Source organism: Callithrix jacchus, chromosome 14 (genome assembly GCF_049354715.1).
Source record: "Callithrix jacchus isolate 240 chromosome 14, calJac240_pri, whole genome shotgun sequence".
Classification (NCBI taxonomy): domain Eukaryota; kingdom Metazoa; phylum Chordata; class Mammalia; order Primates; family Cebidae; genus Callithrix; species Callithrix jacchus.
The window spans coordinates 71,094,757-71,118,715 of record NC_133515.1 but is presented as its reverse complement, the minus strand read 5'-3'; the positions used below and the strand labels follow the sequence as shown (position 1 = coordinate 71,118,715).

At 38.6% G+C, this 23,959-nt stretch overlaps 1 protein-coding gene across 5 annotated transcripts in view; it reads left to right on the top strand.

Annotated features, from left to right (window-relative positions):
- Nucleotides 1-23,959, top strand: part of PLEKHH2 (pleckstrin homology, MyTH4 and FERM domain containing H2) — a 139,848-nt gene that overhangs the window by 96,215 nt on the left and 19,674 nt on the right. For 4 of the 5 annotated variants that reach the window (XR_008476403.2, XM_054245013.2, XM_054245015.2 and 1 more), the window contains 7 exons: nt 2,096-2,204; nt 3,857-3,969; nt 10,355-10,534; nt 13,246-13,343; nt 15,022-15,203; nt 16,108-16,259; nt 18,087-18,184. Coding sequence is in view for 4 of the 5 variants with exons in the window: in XM_054245013.2 (XP_054100988.2) it covers nt 2,096-2,204; nt 3,857-3,969; nt 10,355-10,534; nt 13,246-13,343; nt 15,022-15,203; nt 16,108-16,259; nt 18,087-18,184 (932 nt within the window). In the remaining variant the exon portion in view is untranslated. Of the gene's footprint in view, nt 1-2,095; nt 2,205-3,856; nt 3,970-10,354; nt 10,535-13,245; nt 13,344-15,021; nt 15,204-16,103; nt 16,260-18,086; nt 18,185-23,959 lie in introns of all 5 variants that reach the window. The other variant, XM_078349436.1, reaches the window with a different exon arrangement.

The following is a 23,959-nucleotide window of genomic DNA, read 5'->3' as shown; positions in this document are numbered from 1 at the left end:
TATCAGGCCAAGTGCTAAGTATGTCTCTTCTTCATCCTTCCAATTACCCTCTATGGGAGGTGACAGTATTCACATTTGTAGATGGAAAGACTGAAGCACTTTCCTGTGGTCACACATCTGGCAAGAGGCTGAGTTGGTGTTAGACATGTCTCTTCTTTATCCTTCCAATTACCCTCTATGGGAGGTGACAGTATTCGCATTTGTAGATGGAAAGACTGAAGCACTTTCCTGTGGTCACACATCTGGCAAGAGGCTGAGTTGGTGTTAGACCCCTGTCTCTAACCACAGAGCCTGTGTTCCTGAACACTTGCCTCTGTTGCCTCTCATTTGATTTGAAAAGGACTATGTTTCTAGTAGAAAAATGGAAAGAGGGCTTGATGAACAACTTACTGAGGAATTTAATGGCTAACGAATGCTTATGCTCATCTGTAATCAAAGATATGCACATTTAAACATGATAAAGCTTTTATTGTCTCTCAGATTATAAAGGTTTAAAAAATTATGCAAGTGAAGCTATGAGAGGGGAAGCACTTCTATATATCACTGGTGGGAACAGAAATTAGTGTAAATGCTTTGGAAAGTACTTTGAAAATATTTTTCAAGAGTTCCTAAAAGTTTTTATGCCCTGGTAATGACTCATAATTCTATTTCAGAAAATGTATACTAAGAAAAGATTGGCTGGGCACGGTGGCTTATGCCTGTAATCCCAGCACTTTGGGAGGCTGTGGCAGGTAGATCACCTGAGTTTAGGAGTTCAAAATTAGCCTGTGGTAAAACCCCAACTCTACTAAAAATACAAAAATCAGCTGAGCATGGTTGCAGGCACCTGTAATCCAAGCTACTAGGGAGGCTGAGGCAGGAGAATCACTTGAACCTGGGAATCAGAGGCTGCGGTGAGCTGCGATTGCACCATTGCACTCCAGCCTGGGTAACAGTGAGACTCCATCTCAAAAATAAATAAATAAATAAGAAAAAGAAAATGTTAATAAATGCAGCCAAAAATTTATGTATAGTTTGTTTGACACAATACTCTTTATTGAAACAGAGTTTTACTCTGTCGCCCAGGCTATAGTGCAGTGGCGTGATCTCGACTCACTGCAACCTCTGCCTCTCAGGTTAAGTGATTCTCCTGCCCCATCCTCCCAAGTAGCTGGGATTACAGGCAGGCACCACCATGCCTGGCTAATTTTTGTATTTTTAATAGAGACGGGGTTTTACCATGTTGGCCGGGCTGGTCTCGAACCCCTGACCTCAGGTGATTCGCCCACTTCCGCCTCCGAAAGTGCTGGGATTACAGGTGTAAGCCACCATGCCCAGCCTATAATACTCTTTTTAAAGTGATTTTAGTTTTGAAATTTTTAAATATGGAAAATATAACATTTCCTTTTTAGTTAAAAGACGATAGCTGTCACAGTATTTTTTATCAGTGAGAAGTTAGTAACTATTATAATGTTCAACAATAAGAAATTGATTACATAAATATGGTATGTCTGTATGTGTAATAGGATATCCTGCAGCCATTAAAACTTGTTTATAAAGAATTTCTAGCAATGAGGGAGTGCTTGTACTATATTACTAAAATTCAGAAATTATCCTCTACTTTTAGAATAATTCAACTTTGTAAAAATGTAATCTACATATACATTTCCATAGAGGAAAATAGACCAGTAATCTTGGGTGAGTGGGATAAGATAGATATTATGTTTTCTTTAAATTTTCTGGATTTCCAAAATATTCTGTATGTATCACTCTGGGAGTCAGATTTTAAATTTAATAGAATTTATTGTATTTTGTAAAAGAATTTCAGCTGGTTGTATTTAGTCTCTTAACATGTATTCTTCTTAATTTTGTCATGCTTTTCTAAGAAGCATCTGAAGAAAATAAGAAAAATGTGAATAATGGGAAAAGGTAACATAAGCAAGTTCAAGTGAGCATGCCTGAGAATTGTTTGAATAAAAGTCTCTTCATTATTATTTAAAAATTAAAGCAAGTTGTTCTTTTCCATCTCAGAGTTTTCTGTTTATGCAGGTTGTTTTTTTCTTTGAGTAATCAAAACTATATCTTAACATTTCTATTAATATGTTCTGGTTTCAAGGACACTTGGCTTTATCACCTGACTGTTGCAGCTGGAAGCAACAATATAAATGTTGGATCTGAATTTGAACAACTGGTTTGCAAATTGCTAAATATAGACGGGGAGCCTTGTAAGTTCATAAACATATAAATAAAGCTTTATGGTTTATGAAATGGACCTCAACCCCCTTAGCCTAATCGAATTTTCACTTAATGGGTACCTGTTTCCCTGAAATATACCCACCTTTTCTTTGCCTTTGCTCTTCATGGGAGAGAATTCTTTCTGTGGCTCCTTGGCTGCCGGGACACCATCATTCCTCACTGTGTCCCATCACCTCTGCCTTTCCTCCCATTGCTCCTCTGTTTGGAATGCCCCCTTCCTTGGCAGTCCTTACCAACATCACAAAACCCCACCTAGCCTTAGGAGATCCTCCAGCCAGCCCTGCATCTGGCTCATAAAAGGCGCTTTGTCAATGTTAAAATTATGTGCTAATGCAATTTATCCCTTAATTATTTTATAGCAAGCTTGTCCAACCTGTAACCCACAGGCTGAATTCATCCCAGGATGGCTTAGAATGTTGCCCAACACAAATTCCCAAACTTCCTTAAAACATTTTGAAATTCCTTTTGAGTTTTTTCTTCTTCCAGTATGGCCCAGGGAAGCTAAAAGATTTATAGCATTTATAGTTTTCCATTGAAATTTTTTGTTTTGTTTTGTTTTTGAGATGAAGTCTTACTCTGTCACCCAGGCTGGAGTGCAGTGGCGTGTTCTCAGCTCACTATGACCTCTGCCTCCTGGGATCAAGCAATCCTCCTGCCTCAGCCTCCTGAGTAGCTGGGACCACAGGCGTGCACTACCATGCCTAGCTGATTTTGTATCTTTGGTAGAGATGGGGATTTCGTCATGTTGAACAGACTGGTCTCAAACTCCTGAGCTCAAGCAATCTGCCCACCTCAGCCTCCCAAAGTGCTGCATTACAGGCATGAGCCACTGTGCCTGGCCCAAAATTAATTTTTATGGTTAAAGTTTTCCTATTGAGATCCTATCCTATCCTTTACATACTAAGAGAGACCACATTTTATTTGCTGTGTCCAACATAGAAATTTAATAAATGTTGATTTCAGGAAAGCCTTTAAATTCCTCTTTATATCTCTTTCTACATTGGCTTCTCCTCTCTAGAGAAGTTCTAGGTCTTTCCCCAGCTTTTTCTCATATATAGTCATGCCCTCTACCTAGGTTACCAATCTTAAGCACATTTAAGCAGTGTGATAGTACCCTGCTAGACTTATTGCAGCCTAGCAAATTAGGACCCAACTCTTTTAGATTGTCCAAAACAGGAACACGTCTCACTCATAAGTGGGAGCTAAACTGTAAGGATGCAAAGGCATGAGAATGACACAGTAGACTTTGGGGACTCGGGGAAAGGGTGGGAAGTGGGTGAGGCAAGTCAAGTTCAGTATATACTGCTCAGGTGATAGGTGCACCAAAATCTCACAGATTACCACTAAAGAACTTACTCATATAAACAAATACCACCTATTCCCCAAAAACCTATGGAAAATTTTTAAACTAAAACAAAAAAAAGAAAAACAGAAACTTGTCAAAGAGTCCCAATGACCTGGCAACCAAAATAAAATAATGTTGCCAAGGGTTTTTTCTGACCTTTGTGACTTAAAGTTGTGAGCCAAGCCTGAATGAGCTAATGTCTAAAGGATTAATTTAATAGGAGGCCAAAATAAGTGGTTTATTCAGTTTTCTGTTTATATTTTATTCTGCACTTAGCCTCTCAGATATGGAGACACCCCACTTTGTGTCACAGCAAAGAAGGAATCATTTCCCCCCTGACAACTCTACCTTCTGAAGCCCTACAGACAGAAGCTATTAAATTATTTAAGGTAAAATACCTATATGTTGTTAAATAATTTCATTGGAATAAAATTAAAAATAATAATTTGGGTTATAAAAGTTTACTCCCAGAAAATTCAAAATGTGTTTATTATTATTATTAAGAAAATCATTGAAATAAAATTAGGTGAATTTAATATGCTTTCTGAGTGAGGATTTTGGATTTATTGAAATAAACTATTAATATGTGTGGTTTGGTCAATGTAGTATCAGATGAATCATTTCCCCTTTAACCTCTAATTTTTCACATCACACCAAGTGCAGCACTGGGAGAGGGGTGAGCACTCCTTCCTCTCTAGTGTTACTCTTTGTTCCTTATTCCTCAATCTCTATTAGAAATCCCTGATTACTCAAAACTTGCCAAGTAACTAATACTCTTTATCCTTCCATTTCTATCATCAGTTACCTTCTGGTAACTCTTCAAATTTCTCTAAGGGCTGGGCATGGTGGCTTACGCCTGTAATCCCAGCACTTTGATAGGGCGAGGAGGGTGGATCACCTGAGGTCAGGAGTTTGAGATCAGCCTGGCCAACATGGTGAAACCACATCTCTACTAAAAATACAAAATTAGCTGAGCATGGTGGTGCATGCCTGTCATCCAGCTACTTGGGAGGCTGAGGCAAGAGAATCACTTGAACTCAGGAGGTGGAGGTTGCAGTGAACTGAGATCACACCACTGCACTCCAGCCCAGGCAACAAGAGCGAAACTTTGTCTCAAAAGAAAAGAAAAATTATCTAAGGATTTTAGCTCCCAACTCACATTCTCTACCTGAAGTCTTGCAAATTACTTTTATCACTTCACTCACCAATGCTATGGTTTTAAGATTCTTGACCTTCTTAATTCCAGTAAGCTTCACCTCTAGTATCCTACATTATCCCATTCTCCATGTCCACACCTGACTTCACCGTTCTTCACAAGTACGTCACCTCTAAAAGCTTCAATTCGAGTATCTCTTTCTTTAACCAGAATGCTGGCCTAAAAGCACACTTATTTTTTTTTTTAACTCTTCCATTTTTTCGTCATCTCTAAGACCTTTGTTTGAACCATTTATTTTCTTTGAGATCATGATAACTGTGTCTTAGCTTTTCTTCCTTCCTTATCCAGTCTGGTTTGCTCCTATTAATTCTCGTAGTTCCTTGGGATCCACACTTCCATGCACTCTTCAGCAGATCCTAGTCTAGATCATTGCCACGTTTTCTGCTCCCGGGATAACCGGATGTGCAGTGCTGCAGAGCATCAGACAGTCATGTAGCCTGTTGCCACTATAAATTCATGGTCTTCATCCCTTGCAGCCAACTTTCTGTCTCTGTGCTTCTCTTTGGTCACATCCCTCTCAAACTCTCTACTTAATAATACAGCAGAGAAACTTACCTTCTATTTCACTGAAAAAACTGGAGGAAATCAGACATGACATGACCACCATAAAACCCTCCCATTGACAGACAACCTTTCATCTCTTTTCTCCTCCACTCCTCTAGCCCCAGAATATGGTGGACCTTCTGCATTTCCGAGTCTGGACTCTACACCAGGATCTTGGTACTACTTCATTTTCCCCTACTCTCTTGGAGCTTCAATCTCTTTCTTTTTGCTTTGTCTTACCTAAGTTTCTCCCATCTCAAAAAATCCATTTGTTTATTAGATAATATTATGGAATTATTGTTAATTTGGGTAATGATGATGGCTATAAAAAAAAACTTTATCAATTGGAGATCTAGCCTGAAGTATTTATTGGTAAAGTAATATGATATACAATCAAATACTCCAGAAGAAAGGAAAGTAGAGGTGGGAAGGTAGTGAAATTTGGCAAAATGCTGATAATTATTGACACTGGGTGATGGGTACATGAGTGATTATTATGCTGTTCTCTCTACTTTTATACATTTTTAAAATTTCTATAATTAAAAATTTAAAAATAGAATACACAAATACACCTGTAGAATACACAAATGCCTAAAGCAAGAAAGACTATACAAACATATTTGAAAATAAAAGAAGTGGTCAGTTTTATAAGAAAATATAAATGACCAAAATTGATTCCACAGGAAGCTGAAAATCTAAACAGAGGCATTTACCAAACTTTATATGTACAGAATTTCAGTGCTGTTTAAATTGTCCCAAAGAGTAGAAAAAGAAATAAATTTTCCAAATTCAAGTTTTTCATATACTTTTTACTTGGGAAAATTTCCAACATATATGAATAGAGAGAATATTACAATGAGGCCCAAAGTACCTATCTTTCAGATCCACAGTCATCAACACATGGCCAATTTTGTTTTAGTCTCTCATTCCCCACTGTACCCTAACTTTGGATCATTTTGAAGCAATCCTCAATCATTATATCACCATATTCTCTTTGTTAAGTAAGGGTCACTTTCATATGGAAACCCAGCAAAGATTGTACAAAAATAATAAAATATTAGCAATCAGAATCCAACATCATTTTAAGAATATTAAATCACTCAATAGCAAAAAACAAATAATCCAATTTTAAAATGGGCAAAAGATCTCAATAGATATTTCTCAAAAGAAGACATACAAATGGCCAACAAGTATATGAATGAATGCTAAGCATTGCTAATCATCAGGGCAATACAAATCAAAATCATAATGAAATATCACCTCACTCCAGTTAAAATGACTGTTATCAAAAAGACAAAAAGGCTGTCAAGGATGCAGAGAAAGAAGAAAACTCATACATAATTGGTGGGAATGTAAATTAGTGCAGCAACTCTGGAAAACAGTATGGAGGTTTCTTAAAAAACTAAAAATAGAACTACTGTGTAATCCAGCATTCTCACTGGGAGTATATCCAAATGAAAGGAAGTCAGTATATTGAAGATATATCTGAATTCCTATATTTATCATAGCACTGTTTATAAGAACCGATATATGGAATCAAACCAAGTGTCCATCAATAGATGAATACGTAAGATGGGCTGAGCGAGGTGACTCAGGCCTGTAATCCCAGCACTTTGGGAGGCCAAGGCGGTGGATCACTCGAGGCCGGGAGTTTGAGAACAGCCTGGCCAACATGGGGAAACCGTGTCTCTACTAAAAATACAAAAATCAACTGGGTGTGGTGGCACATGCCTGTAGTCCCAGCTACTATGGAGGCTGAGGCACAAGAATCGCTTGAGCCTTGGGGGCGGAGGTTGTAGCAAGCCTATATCATGCCACTGCACTCCAGCCTGGGTGACAGAGCAAGACTCTGTGTCAAGAAAAAGAAAGAAAAGAAAATATACTATATATACACAGTGGAATATTATTCAGCCCTTAAAATTAAGCCCTGTCATTTGCAGCAACATAGATGGAACTGGAGGCTATATGTTAAGTAAAGTAAGCCAGACACAGAAAGACAGATCTCTCATGTTCTCACTCATAGGTGGGAGCTAAAACAGTGGATCTCATAGAGGTAGATGGTAAAATAGAATGGTGGTTACCAGAGCGGGTAGAGGGTGGAGGGATGAAAGGAGGTTGGTTAATAGGTACAAAAATACATTTATATAAAAAGAATAAGTTCTAGTGTTCAACAGCACAGTAGGGCAACTATAGTTAACAAGAATTTAGAATATCTTTTAAAATACTTAGAAGAGAAGATTTGGAATGTTCCCAACACAAAGAAATGATAAATATTAGAAGCAGTGGATATCCCAATTCCCTTGATTTGATTATTATACATTGAATGCTGTATCAAAAAACTCATGTACTCCATTAATATATGCAACTATTATGTGTCAATAACATTTTTAATGTTAAAAATATTAGATCATGATTGAAAGGGATTTATTCCAGAAAGTTAAAGATGGCTAAGTATTAGGATATCTATTAATATTACTTATTAGGTAGATAATCATATCTGAAGATGCTGAAAAGGCATTTGACAAATTTAACATTTATACAAGAGCAATACATAGATACTTCTTTAACATGATGAAATATTTCTGTTTTAGCTAAAACAAGCATCATGCTTTATGGAGAAATGTTAGAAACATTTCCACTTAATTGAGAAAAAGACAAAAATGTGCTCCATTATTATTTTTTAAACTTTTTAATTAAAGTATAAATTATGTAAAGTTTGTCATTATTATTATTATTTAACATTATGTTAGGGAACTAACCTATGTAATTAGGCAATAAATGAAAATATTTACAGATGGTATATTTGTACACCCAGAATACCCAAAAGAACAAACTAAAAAACTGCTATAAACAGAAAGATAATTTGGTAAGATAGTGAGAGGCACAAAATAAACAAAAATTAGACACTTTTATGTGTGCAAGCATGTGTGTACAAGCATGCTTTATGTGTGCAAGCATCAACCAGTTAGAAGGTAAAGGAAGAACTACTTTGGGCCGTGATGGAGCCACAGGGACTAGATTTGCCCGCCGGTGGTTTTCAGACATGAATATAGGCAGTGCGGGGCAGATTCTGCTGAAAACTAATGACATAAGCTTGTGATTGCTGCAGCTTACTGTCAAGAGATTCAAGACTGCTGTGCAGAGAGGGAGCACCCAAATAGAGCCTGGCAGTCTTTCTGAGTTGCAGAGACAGAGTTCAGAATGTGAGAAGGCCAAGGTAGTTAAACTTCACAGGGCTGGTCAGGTATGGTGGCTTACCCTGTAACCCCAGCACTTTGAGAGGCTGAGGTGGGTGGATCACCTCAGGTCACGAGTTCGAGACCAGCTGGGCCAATATGGGAAAACCCTGTCTCTACTAAAAATACAAAAGTTAGCTGGGTGTGCTGGCAGTTGCCTGTAATCTCAGCTACTCAGGAGGCTGAGGCAGGAGAATCACATGACCCTGGGAGGTGGAGGTTGAAGTGAGCTGCAATGTCACCACTGCACTCCAGCCTGGGCAACAGAGCAAGACTCTGTCTCAAAAAAGAAAAAATCACAGGGCTGAGAGGAGAGAGCTAAAGAGAGGGAGGGAGGGAGAGCTCTGGTGATTTCAGTTTTCATCTGAGAACTGTTAACCATGTGTGTGTATGAGGAAAGTGCCTGAGGCCAAGGACAGAAAGACACAGGTAAAAAAAAATTCAGCTCATACAGAGCTGGGATTAGTTATCCCATCTTCTAGAATGGAAAAAATCTCTGATACATTGGACATCAAATAGAGTACAGAGATGATGATTGCCTCAGGAAAATAGCCCAGATAGTCCTAGACTAAAGGCTGTTCTGGCCCTCTCTAAGAAACTTAAAAGAGACCTTGGAAGTGCCAAACTGTTTCCAAGTAATTTAACTGTCATCTCAGAACAAAGCTAAAAAATATTTAAAGCATATCAAAAAGTCCAGTGCCCAAGAATATAAAATTCACACGTCTGCATCCAGTCAAAGATCATGAGGCATACAGAGAATTGGGCCAAGTATGACATATAATGGGTGAGAAAAAGTAATCCTAGAAACATATCTAGAAATGATGCAGGTGATGGTGGATAAGGACATTTCTGTCTGTTGTCTGTTGTTACATTTAAAATTTCCCCAGCACTTAATGACTTATAACATTTGGCATTTCACACAGTTTTGAAGGGTCAGGAATCTGGAAGCTGTTAAGCTGAGTGGTTCTGACTCATAGTCTCGTGAAGGTACCATCAACCTGTCAGCAGGGGCAGCAGTCATCTGAAGACTGGAATGGGGCTGGAGGATTCCAAACTCTCACATGGCTGTTGGCAGAGCTGCCTCAGTTCCTCACTTTATGGGGCTCTCCAAATGACTGCTCAAGACATGGCAGCTGCCTTCCCCAGAGCAAATGATCTAACAGGGAAAGAGAGAAAGTGACCAAGATGGAAGCACATTGTTTTTTATAAGTGAGTCTTAGAAATGGTATACCACATGCTACTAGTCAAGCAGACCAACCCTGGTAGAATACAGGAGGGAATTACCTACGAATCTGAATGTCAAGATATGGAGATCATGGAGGACCACTTTGGAGATTGGCCACCATATTTCACATGTTCAGGAAGGTAGAGGAAAGCATGAACATTTTAAGAAGATATTAAAAAGACGCAAATTGAATTTTTAGAGATGAAAAATGCAATGACTAAAATGAAAAATACACCAGATGAGATTGTATGTATTTTGAAGCTACATTATTAAGTATATACATATTTAGAATTGTTACGTCTTCTAGATGAACTGACCCCTTTATCATTACAAAATGACCCTCTTTATCTCTGGCAGAATTCCTTGCTCTGAAATCTACTTTCATGTGCTATTATTGTAGTGACTCCAGATTTCTTTTGATTAGTGTTATCATAATATATCCTTTCTCATCGTTTTAAACAAAAACTACTGCTGAAAAGAGAAGTGATATAATTCATGCACAATAAATCTTATCACTCCTCACCTTGAATATATCTCCTTTTTGTTTAATTCAGACCTGCCAGCTTTTTATAAATGCTGCAGTTGACTCCCCTGCAATTGATTACCATATATCTCTAGCCCAGAGTGCTTTGCAAATCTGTCTGACACATCCTGAGCTGCAGAATGAAATTTGCTGTCAGCTTATTAAACAGACAAGACGGAGACAGCCACAGAATCAACCAGGACCATTGCAGGTAGATACATATACATGTAATTTAAAGTGATATTGTTTTTCTGATTGTAAGAGTGATACACATTCAGCGTAGATATTTGGAGAATACAGAAAGTGCAGAAGAAAAATAGCTGTTAATATTTTCATATCTAACTTTTTGGTTTATTTGTATATTTATGTGTTTATATTTAACTGTATGTATGTTGGTGTGTGCATAAGAAAAATAGCTGTTAATATTTTCATATCTAACTTTTTGGTTTATTTATATATTTATGTGTTTATATTTAACTGTATGTATGTTGGTGTGTACATACTCACAGTTTTTTATATTACTGGAGTTACAGTTTTCGTACTACTTTTTTTTTTTTTTTTTTTTTTTTTTGAGATGGAGTTTCACTCTGGAGTGCAATGGCATGATCTCGGCTCACCGCAACCTCCACCTCCTGGGTTCAGGCAATTCTCCTGCCTCAGCCTCCTGAGTAGCTGGGATTACAGGCACGTGCCACTGTGCCCAGCTGAGTTTTTTTTTGTATTTTTAGTAGAGACGGGGTTTCAACATGTTGACCATGATGGTCTCGATCTCTTGACCTCGTGATCCACCCGCCTCGGCCTCCCAAAGTGCTGGGATTACAGGCGTGAGCCACCGTGCCCAGCCCCGTACTACTTTTTTAAACTGTAGAAAATAATCATTTCCCCTATATCCTTAGATGTTCTTCAAAACATTAATGGTGATGTTAACATTGATTACTATGTATTTAGATTTTTCAAATTTTTACTGTAATAAATACCTCTACAGTAGACATCTTTGAACCTAAATCTCGTGTACAGGTCCAGTGAATTCCTTTGAACTCATTTTTAGAATTTTCCTTTATATTCAACAATAATCAGCATATTTTAAATTCTTTCCAGGTGAAAATGATGTTTCACTATTGATCCAGGATTCATTTCTTTGTTAGTGCAGTTAAATATATTTTTTAGGTGTTTTGTAGTCATCTATGTTTATTCTTCAATGAACACCTGTTTTTATCTTTGTATTGACTCCCTGTTAGTCACCAGATAAATCAGAAATTTTTTACCTTTGCATACAGGACTCTCAGGGTTGGATCCAGGTCTTGTGAGACTTGAAGCTTAAACAGTTTGTGAAATGCTCATTAAGACAGATACTTGAAATGGAAGACTTTTGCATATTTTAGAAAACATATGACCTTGTAAACACAGTTAACAGGGCCTTTCCCAGGGCCTGTGCCCAAGAGGGAATCTGAAACTTAAGCTTCATCTGCATCAAGAGCATTTCATAACCTGTCTTCCCTGTCCCCATCTTTCTCCACTTCCTGCCTCCAGCATACAGTGAATGAATAAATTGCCCATCCTTCAAACATGCTCTGCCTTTGTGGTATTCTCCACTTTGCACCTGATGGTATTTGTTACCTGGATCTCTCCTCTTACTTCCCTCCCATAGACTTTATAGCGCAGCCCAAGCAACATATTTCCTGTGATCCCTTCCCTAACTCATTCCTCCCATTCGTTATGCTTTAAAAAGTTAATACATGGTATTACCATGTTGTATTATAATTTACTGTTTAAATATATAACTGTCTCCTAGTAGAATGTAGGCTCCTTAAGGGCAGGGACAATGCCTATTTCTCCCTCTTTGTTAGTATAATGTTTTTTAAAGTGACTGAAAAATGATATATAACAAACAAGGGCAAATAAGATCTCTACCCTATTTTTATATTTATTTACTCTAATGATTAGTTTGTCTAATGCTTAACATTTTTTTTTTGAGATGGAGTTTTCCTCTTGTCGCCCAGGCTGGAGTGCAGTGGCACAATCTCAGCTCTCTGCAGCCTCCACCTGCCGGGTTCAAGTGGTTCTTCTGCCTCAGCCTCCTGAGTAGCTGATATTACAAGTGCCCACCACCACGCCGGGCTAATTTTTGTATTTTTAGTAGAGACAGGGTTTCACTATGCTGGCCAGGCTTGTCTCGAACTCCTGACTTCAGGTGATCTACCCTCCTCGGCCTCCCAAAGTGCTGGGATTACAGGTGGAAGCCACTGCACCTGGCCATGCATGTTTTATAGGATAAAGAAAGAAAAAATTATTATTTTTGTTTAAAGACTTTTTTTAATCTTATTTAGCAGTCAAACATTAAACACCATGTTTTTCAGAAGAGAATTTTGTTGTAACATGTTTTGTACTTCTTTGAAAAACATGGAAAGAAGAATACAAAACAAAGCAAAGGAAAAATAAAAATCACATATAATGCTGCTATCTAAAGATAACCTCTGTTAATATTTTTATACTTGTCCCTTATTTATGTATGTATAGGTAGATTGGTTTTGATTTAGGGCATGTGTTTTTTACTGTTTTGCAGTCTACCTTTCTCAAAACTGTTACTTGTATTTTAATGAATGAGTAAATACATAAGTGAACAAAAAAGAAACAGAGTTTGTAATCTTTTTGTGCGATGTCAAAAGGAGCACCATGTCTGCTTACTCTTTGGTCCCTTCATTGTAGATAACCATATACACAACTAGATGGATCATAGATCTGACCCAATGTAAAGTTTTTTGTTTTTAACCTATTATAAATGCTGTAAACAGATCATGCATATGTGAAAGAAGCAAAACGTTTTTGGGTTAAGAGAGACTGTCGTCAGCCCATTGCATGAATTCTGCTGTGGATCTCTAACTGGGATGTTATATCTAACCTGTGGTGCTTCTCCTTGCCCAGGGCTGGCAGCTCTTGGCACTCTGCGTTGGGCTCTTCCTTCCCCATCATCCTTTCCTGTGGCTCCTCAGGATTCACCTAAAGAGGAATGCAGATTCCAGGTGTGCAGAATACTAGCCAGCTGAACTGTTTATGTGGTCTCTGAAAATCTACGAAAAATCATAAGTATTTAATGACCTGCCAGGTACATTTTCAGAAGAATGTATGAAATAAATACTGGTACAGGAAGCCTTTGGTTATCATTGATGTAGACATTGGAAAGTATTCCTATGTTATGTTACCTCCTGCAGAAGATTGCAATAAATGCTTGAAAAACTGACAGAGAATATTTTTAAGTGAAAAGTGTATGTGTATTTCAAGTATGAATGACTTAGCATTAGTGAGTATTCATTCAATAAAAGCAACTATTTCATTTCCTTAGTTTTTCCTTTTACTATTTTTCTCCACGTTGAATTATTTTATGTGAAAAATTTCTCCCATGGTCTTCCCTCCTTTTCTAACTGTACGTATTGGAATTACTTCAGAAGTGTTACTCCTTTGAAAAAGACATTGAATGTTCAACTTCCAGAATGGCTTTCTTACAGAGGGGCCCAGGTCACCCAGCCAAGGCTTATCCAGGGTCGTTTTGTCCACCAAGAGGCTTGTGTTAGGTTGCTTAAATAAACTCTTGGACTAAAACAAACAAATAACAACAGCAACAAAAACCCAACTTGGAAGCAATAGGAAAATATTCTACAGTTCATAATACATTTTGGGGCCTCCGTGATCAAGGTCATCTGTGATCAAGGTCATGTTATTTCACTTGCAGTCACTGAGGAGCCCCCAGATCAAGATCTGCCTACAGGGCACTTGAATACAAACATGTTTTATAGGTGCTTGAATAAGCCATAAAATTTATATGTAACAAACAAGGACAAATAAAATCTCTATCCAACTTTTACATTTATTTGCTCTAATGAGTTTGTCTGATGCTTAACATTTTTTAACAAATGCAGTGTTCTGTAGAATAAAGAAAAAATATTTTTGTTTGAAGTTTGTTTTTTTTTTTTGAGACAGGGTCTCACTCTGTCACCTAGGCTGGAGTACAATGGCACATTCTTGGCTCACTGCAACCTCCACCTCCAAGGTTCAGGCAATTCTCCTGCCTCAGCCTCCCAGGTAGCTGGGACTACAGGCATGTGCCACCACACCTGGCTAATTTTTTGTATTTTTAATAGAGACAGGGTTTCACCATGTTGACCAGGCTGGTATTGAACTCCTGACCTCAGGTGATCTGCCCACCTAGGCCTCCCAAAGTGCTGGGATTACAGGCATGAGCCACCGCTGCTACCTAAAGATAACCTCTGTTAATATTTTTATACTTGTATACTTAGCAGTCAAGCATTAACCACCATGTTCTTCAGAAGAGAATTCTGCTGTAACATGTTTTTATAAGTTAACTCTCTACTATTCTTCATGCGGTTGCTTTTTTTTATATTTGTTAAATCACTGTATATTGACTTATGACTGGTAATTTTAAATTCAGCTTATGACTCTGATAATACAGTAAAGATGAAGAATGCTTGGTTGGGGACGATTGAGTCAAGCAGTTGCAAAAATAAAGAGGCTGGAATTTGAGAAAAGTTACAGCAGTTTAGTGTTATCATTCAAAAAAAAGTTGCTGTTGAAATTAGCCCAATCCATTGTGATAAAGTACTAGGGATGCTTTCTTAATGGTTGCATATATTAGGTTGTCAATTAAATTTATTCTTAGATTTTATCTTAAGTTTTGTATTACAGGACAGAATTTGGAAAATATGCCATTTACTGCCAGAGATGTGTAGAAAGAACGCAACAAAATGGTGACAGAGAAGCAAGACCCTCAAGGATGGAAATTCTTTCAACTCTTCTCCGAAACCCTTATCACCATTCTTTGCCCTTTAGTATACCTGTGCACTTCATGAATGGGATATACCAGGTAGGTTTCCTGATGAAAATATGCTTAGCTGACAAGCCTATGTACAACCTCTGTTATAGGGAACAGGGACTTCTCTGCCTACTTTTGTCAGCACCTGGCAGTGATAAACATATAAATATTTTAGACTTACTATCAGAATAGCTGAGTTTTGAAACAGTTTTGCTACAAAGGATTCACACTAATAACAAATCTGTATTGAACCAAGTGATGGGCTTCCCTACCATTGTGATTCTGATGGAGAGAAAATAAAAACACTTTGGTTGGGGCTTTCTCCCATCAGTACACCTGCTAGGTGTGGCAATAATTACTGATACCGGGTTTAGTCCCTTTTAAAATCTCCAAATCTCAGAAATTATCTGGGAAAACTTCACTAGGCCCTTCCAGTTCTCAGCTCTAGATGCTTGCTTATTAATTGAAGCAAACATGTTCCCAAACTAGCAATTAGTCTTTGTAGCCATATGCCTTTTGTCACAGAATTCAGATACTTAACTGCCTATTAAGGAAACAAACATTAAATACATAAAAGTGTTTATTTATTTAAATATATTTCTTGTTTATATTCTTCCATTTGATTAAAGATAGCATATTGTACTATAGTTCTTGGTTTGCTTCTAATGGGTAAGCATAATATCTTTGCAAAATATGTATAGCTATCAATTGATCATTCGATTTTGGATTCATGTCTGTTGGCTGATGCAGAGATTTTTGATTCTTCAGCAAGCTGATTGCTGAGGTATCCTTATTAATTGTCTCCAGAGGAGCTTTGGGAAAAAAAAGTTAAAGGACCTAGAAAAATATGTGTTATCATTAATCATGCATCAAGTACACTCTGTTTTATCCTTGAAATCTCAGTTTGAAACTCTATATTTCTTATTAAGAGAACCGCTTTGTTATTTCTGTCTAGGTAGTCGGTTTTGATGCATCTACCACAGTGGAAGAATTTTTGAATACTTTGAACCAGGACACAGGAATGAGGAAACCAGCACAGTCTGGATTTGCGTTGTTCACAGACGATCCTTCTGGCAGAGATTTAGAGCATTGTCTTCAAGGAAACATCAAGGTGAAGCCAAGTCCTTTTAAGGAACCAAGCCCAGAGAATAGCAGAGAAGCTACTCTTTACAAGAAGAGTAAACTTTGCAAGAAGTTTAGTTCAGGAGTTTTCCAAAAATTTAAGCAATCTAATCTCCAGGATAAGAAAAAAAAATGCAGGACTTTGTTGAACCCACAGAATTCTTAAAACACAATCTCTACACATACACACTCCATATTAAAGAGAGTCAAAGTGTTAGTAATGGTAATGATACTCTAAATATTAGGATAATAAGGGTAGGTATGTACAAGCTCTAATAAAATGGCTTTCCATTTTTTTCATTTATTCAGCAATACTGACTGAACTATTTTGTTGTATCCCAATGGCTGGCTGGACTCTGTGGGAAATACAAAAGGACCAGAAATAGTCCCTGCCCACAGTGAACTTAACACCTGCTTAGGGAAAAGCAGCCTTATACACAGATAACCTTGAACTAGGGTTGAAAATGATAAAAGTTTTAAGAGTGCTGTGAACTTAGCACAGAAAGAGAGAGATTAAGTTCAGCATTGGGAATTAGGGAAGGCCTGAGCTGGAAATGAAAAATGGTTTATGAAACAGACCTGTGGCCTGGCACAATGGCTCATAACTGTAATCCCAGCACTTAGGGAGGCCTGGGCAGGTAGATCATTTGAGGCCAGGAGTTTGTGATCAGCCTGGGCAGCACAGCAAAAACCTGTCTCTACTAAAACTACGAAAAATAGCCCCATGTGGTGGTGTACACTTGTGGTGCCAGCTACTCTGGAAGCTGAAGCACTAGAATCATTTGAGCCCATAAGGTTGAGGCTGCAGCAAGCCGTGATCACACCACTGCCCTCCAGCCTGGGCAACAGAGCAACACTCTATCTCAAGAAAAAGAAAAGAAAACAGACCTGTGGAAATGAAGAGGGAGAGATTTTAAAAGAATCTTTTCTAGATCATAGTAAAATAACTTTAATAGAGCTTCCATTTAGTAATGGCAATAATTAGAACTATAGAATTAGGCCAGGCACAGTGGCTTATGCCTGTAATCCCAGCACTTTGAGAGGCCAGGGTGGGTGGATCGTTTGAGGTCAGGAACTTGAGACTAGCCTGACCAACATGGTGAAACCCTGTCTCTACTAAAAGTACAAAAAGATTAGCCGGGCGTGGTGGTGGGTGCCTGTAGTCTCAGCTACTTGGGAAGGTGAAATAGGAGAATCACTTGAACCCAGGAAGCAGAGGTTGTAGTGAGCCGAGATCGCACCACTGAACTCCAGCCTGGACGACAGAGTGAAACTCCATCTCAATAAAAAGAGAAAAAAATAGAATTATAGAACCACAAGGGACCTTAGAGAAACAGTGCACTTATTTTGCAAATGAGAAAACTGAAGCCTAGAGAAGGAAAAATCAAATAGCTATACCTGGGTCTAGACCCTTTCCATAAATGATATTTCAGATTTCTTTCACATAACTTCAGTTATTACAATCTTTTTGAACTCAGAAGTTGAAAAAATTGCTTCTTCAGTGACCAAATCATGAAAAAATCCCTGGAATCTTCTTGTTTCCAGTTTCAGGCAGTTGTGCATTAAGATTCCTTTTTGAGTAAAAAATGCATGGCCACAGTCCAAAGTTAATGTGTGTCCAAAAGGATAAGTGGACCAAAGAGCAATTGATAAGTACATCCTAAACTCAGAGCCGCACAGACGCTGAAAGCAAAAAGCTTGAGTATGTTTGGTTTGATGATATTAATTGAAAATTTTCAGTCTACAGACACACTTGTCTTCAAAAAATGTTGACTTGAAAAGCCTTATAAATCTCAGTTTTCCACTTTCTTTCTAGATTTGTGACATTATTTCCAAATGGGAACAGGCTTCCAAAGAACAGCAGCCTGGAAAATGTGAAGGTACAAGGACTGTTCGTCTAACATACAAAAACAGGTGTGTAATACTGTGTCCAGATGCCAAAGTATGAGTATACAGTATGTTCAAATCATGCACCTACTATTTAGTTTTCTATTCAATAGCCTTAAAAGTTATTTATTTTTAAGTTTGTCTTTCTATAAATGATAACTCTGTTTCTGTAGGAAAAAACCTTGTCACATAAAATTTTGTTTCTAATTCTAGTCTCTTAATGTCATAAATAATTATACTTTATAAAAATATGCCTTTAAACAAAGATTAGGAACACTAGGTCTCAGCCAAGCACAGTGGCTTGCTCCTGTAATCCTTTGGGAGGCCAAGGTGGGCAGATCACCTGAGGTCAGGAGTTTGAGACCAGCCTAGCCAACACGGCAAAACCCCACCTCTACTAAAAATGCAAAAATTAGCCGGGCGTGTTGGTGTGCGCCTGTAGTCCCAGCTACTCAGACAGCTGAGGTGGGAAAATCACCTGAGCCTAGGAGGTCGAGACTGCAGTGAGCCATGATTGTACCACTGCACTCCACACTCCAGCATGGGCAACAGAGTGAGACCCTGCCTCAAAACAAACAAAAAATACATACACACACAAGCAGAAAAACTACAGAAAAAAATAACTGCTCTTAGAGTAATTGATACAAGAATGCATTTTTCACTCTCATAATTTTCTTTAACAATATTATTCCATTTTTCATAAAGACCAAATACTTAAATACCTACTACAGATCTGTAGTAAGAAGAGATATCTGTGTTTGCCTCAGTCTTTTGGAAGTCATATATTCTTTATATTCATATTTATTCCTTCTCAGTCTTTCATTTTCTCTCTCTCTCTCTCTCTCTCTCTCTCTCTCTCTCTCTCTCTCTCTCTCTCTCTCTCTCGGTGTTCACTGAGCTTCAACTATAAGCCATCACTTAGCTAGATGCTATGAGTAAAACTGTAATAAAGACAGACAGACCCAGTCCTTGATCTTTTGGAATCTATGGGTTAGTGAGGAGGATGGTTGTTGGGCATATCCTCACTCTAATGAATGTGGGATGATACAGTAAGTTCTCTGAAGGAAGAGAGAGGTACAGTGAGAGCACACAACAGTGAGCCTGGCCTAGACAGGAGACCTCGGGAGGCTTCTCTGAGGAAATGATGTTTATGCTAAGTTCAGAAGGAGATGGGAGTGGGAACATCAAAATGCATAGAAAAGAATGTTCAAAGGCCTGTAGAGGGAGGCTGCTCAGCTTATATCAGGAATTGAGAAGATGCCAGAGGACCCGGAGCACATACCTTCTTTACAGATAAAATGGTAACATACCTTGGCATGGAGTCAGGAACTAGATTTCCTTTCTTTCTTTTTAAATATTTTCATTTCTTTCATGTATTAGCAGAAGGTAGTACTTAATAAACACTGTTAACTGACCAGCTCCCATTAATTATACCAAAATAATGGTATTTTGCTGCTTTTATTTGAATCTTATACCCTGTAAATTAAGGAATCTGTAAAATGTCAGACCCAGAGCCTGGTGAAATTATTGGAGTAGTACTCAAAGGCCTCTTTTTGGAAGATGTTCAGACTTAAAATTGGAATGTAAGGATTGAAGGCACTATATCACATAAAGAATTTAATTGCCTTTGATCCACTTTGAAATTTCTTTTTCTAATAGTCTATACCACAGAAATACCCAGATAAGTGGGTAGAGTACTCCAATATGTCTCAGTATCTTCCTTGTCACATTTTTATCATATTCTTTGTCATTTTTTGTGTGAAAAATTTGGGACTGAAACTTACATGTTTATTAATAGGGAGAACAGTTAAATAAGTATGGCACATTCATAGTTTGGACTCTTCTCTCTTACATTTGGCCTCTTAAAGAGCCACCCAGTATTTGAACAGACTCCACTGATCTGAATAAATGGTGGTTGTGAACACTGGAGCTTCTTTATTCAGGGGCTCATGAGCTGTGATGATTTGCTAGCGGTTCAAGTAACAAGAAGGTGACTATTAAGCTTTAGTATCTGAAATTTTAAAATCATACATTCCTAGAGATAAGCAATATTGCATAAATATTGGAATTCTAATAGGCTTCACCCCTGGAGGGATCTGTTTCCCTTGAGGGCAACCTTTATCAATGTATCAGTGGCCCTTTGGTGACTGGCAAGTGTAGCAGGCTAGAAGACTTGGCCCTTCTAGATGATTATTGTAGTTCTGTTTAATGTGGAACAGTAGTTCCCAGCATGGGCGCCACGTGAGCAGCCTCAGGACCACATGGAAAGTGTTAGAAATGCAAATCATGAGGCCCCACTTCAGACCCACTGAGTCAGAATTTCTGGGGGTAAAACCCAGGAGTCTGTTTTGACAGCTCTCCAGATAATTCTTACACATGCTGGGCTTTGAGAAGCATTGACCTAAAGGTTCTCATCACTGCTCCTGCCTCTTGGCCTTAGCCTTTATAGAAGGAGCCAGCTCCTGGACCTGGCCTGCCAGAGACCATTATGCAGAAGAGGTTCGGGCATTCTCACTTGGTTTTGTTGGAACCAAGCGGAGCGACCTTTGTGTCCAGGACTATTCCTAATCATCCAAACCTTATGAATGCTTAATACATACCAACTCTGATTGTGATGGCTATGATTGGAACTGAAGTGAAATTTGGGTAAATGGAGAAAGATGATATGAAAGATGGATACAATACTGCTTCAAGTTTAAAAACACCGCAAGGAAGGACAAAGAGAGTTGTGGATAAAAATTTTTTGGTTGACAATTGGTTGAGTTTTTCCAAAGACCTGGAATCAGTAGAAAGGAATGTCTGCGGTTGTGGAGCCTCGCTTCAAGTTGTTCTGCCTTTCTAGACCAAACCAATGTATTTCTTAAGTCTCATGACTCCCTAAAATGTATAACATCCAGCGGCACCCTGACCAGCTTGGGCACATTTTCTCAGGACCCCCTGAGATCTGTGTCACAAGCCATGGTCACTCATATTTGGCTCAAAATAAATCTCTTCAAATATTTTTTTAAAAAAGAGAGTTGTGAATAAAGATCATTACCTTGTTTAAAAATAAAACCCCATGATAATGTCTTTGACATCAGGAGAAAAAGTAACTCGACTGAAAGGTTTAATTTTTAACAGAACTCTGAAATGGCTGGATAGCCACAGCTGTGAGAAAGTACTATGTTTCTGAACATGGCCATGCTTTACATGTATTTATAAATAGCTTAGACAATGAGCCCTAATTTCTAGTGATACAGTTAGGAGGGGACCTTGCTGTGACCTGTCACACAGCCAAGCACTTGATTCTTCATCTGCCATGCAGCACGGTAATAAACAAAGCTAAAATATCAGTTCTCTTGATCATGGAATTTTAAATTGATACTTGGCAAGTGATGGAATTTTAATCATTTTGATTCAGGTATGAAAGATCTAATTAATAGGTTTTGAACTTGTTCTTATAGACAAACATTGGCAACTAACATTTAAATTCTATTCATAGTTAAAGTTCTTATTTAATTTTATTTCTTACTGTGTCTTTGAAGTTGTAAGAGTCAAGGCATTTTTTTAACAAAACAAAATTGGCCACAGCCAAGAAGTGTAAGCCAAGAAATGGAGTTTATCCCATTTCTCCTAGCTATGTTCACACTAAAAAAAAAAATTCCAGGATCAAGAGACTCTCATGTAGGCCAGGTACAGTGGCTCATGCCTGTAATCCTAGCACTTTGGGATCTGAGGCAGACAGATCACCTGAGGTCAGGAGTTCAAGACCAACCTGGCCAACATGGTGAAACCCTGTCTCGACTAGAAATACAAAAATTAGCCAGGTGTGGTAGCACATCCTGTAGTCCCAGTTACATAGGAGGCTGAGGCAGGAGAATCGCTTGAACCCAGCAGGCAAGTGAGCCAAGATTGTGCCACTGCACTTCAGTCTAGGTGGCAGAGGGAGACCCCCATTTCAAAAAAAAAAAAAAGACATATGATTCTAACAACCTCTGTAGAATACTATTATTAGTACTGCTAAACCCCATTTGTTGAACATTTACCTAATATCAGGCCCTATTCTGAACTCTTTGTGTACATTTTTATATAATCCTTACAACCCTATGAGGTACTGTTATTTATTTATTTATTTATTTTTTTGAGACGGAGTTTCGCTCTTGTTACCCAGGCTGGAGTGCAATGGCGCAATCTCGGCTCACCGCAACCTCCGCCTCCTGGGTTCAGGCAATTCTCCTACCTCAGCCTCCTGAGTAGCTGGGATTACCGGCACACACCACCGTGCCCAGCTAATTTTTTGTATTTTTAGTAGAGACGGGGTTTCACCTTGTTGACCAGGACGGTCTCAATCTCTTGACCTCGTAATCCACCTGCCTCAGCCTCCCAAAGTGCTGGGATTACAGGCTTGAGCCACTGCGCCCGGCCGAGGTACTGTTATTATGTCCATCTCACAGATGAGGTAACTGAAGCTTCAGAGAGTTAAGTCACTTGCCTAAGACTATGGAAAGGGAATTCTTCAGGCTTCTTTGGCAAATAATTCCTGTACTTAGCAATTCTCACATACCATTTATTTGTCCATTCATGCAGTCTACCAGTGCCAACCCTTGTTTGAAGCCTTGGGAATTCTAGGGTGAATAGAACTTCCTTACCCTTCAGAATCTTACAGTTTATAGGGAGAGGCAGACATGAAGTCTTAGCAGTGCAATCAGTGCTGTTACAGGAAGAATGTAGCACAGGAGGGAAGAACATGGGCTCTGGAGACAGACTGCCTGGGTTAGAATCCTGGCTCTACCACTTGCCATGTGGCCCTGAGCAAGTCACTTAACATCTCTGTTCCTCAGGTGTCCTAAGTGAAATGGAGGTCAAAATGATTCCCACCTCTAGGGTTGTCTGAAGGATTAAATGTTGGCAATTGTTAAGCACTTGGTTCAGAGCCTGCCACACAGTAAATGCTTCATAGGTATTTGCCATTACCATGAATATGATGTGTATGTACAAGAGGTTGTAGGGACATAGAGGAAGACTTTGCAGAGTGGTGTCTTCTGAGCAGATGACTGGAGGTTGGATGCCACTGAGGCAGGAAGAGAACAATGGCAGTTTTAGTAGAGTATAATCAGTAGACCATGGTGGGCTGAGGAGTAAAGGAAGGGTAAATGGAGAGAAATTGCAGCCTGCCCCCCCAGTAAGTTTACAAAAGGATGCAAAGGACAATAGTGCTTCCCATAAATGCTCTGAAGAATGAATCTGGAGCCAGTTGAGGGCAAGCAAAAGGATTACCCAGCAGTGCTGAGAGCCTTGCTGAATTTGGAAGCAGTGTATTTGTGTAGCAGTACTGGTCCACAGTGATGTGATTTCCATCCCACAGTATTCAACTTTCTGGATGTCCAGTGAGGAGGTAGAGATTTGGGAATACCTCTGTGATCTAATGCAACACTTGCCTGCTGTCATAGAAGCCCATTCTGTCTGCTCCAGGCTGTTTTAGGATTTGGAAACAGCTGAAAGCTAACCATGCTGTGAGGCTTAGATCCCATTCCTCTAGTGCCTTTCCTATTCAGGCTCCATGGATTTGACTTTTATGACTTCTTGGGTCATTTTTGTTCCTCTTCAAATTGTTTCCAAATCCCTGGATAGCTGTTGGAGCCCAAACTGTTTTATTAGGGATTTGAGCCAATGGTTCATGTCCAGTATTGTTTCTCTCTCTCTGTTTTTTTTTTTTTTTAAACTAATGATGCTTCCTTTTCCGCTCTCAGGTTCAATCGTGTTGCATGCTGGGAATGACAGAAAAGGCACTTATGCTTTTCTTGCCTGTAGCCATTTGTTTTT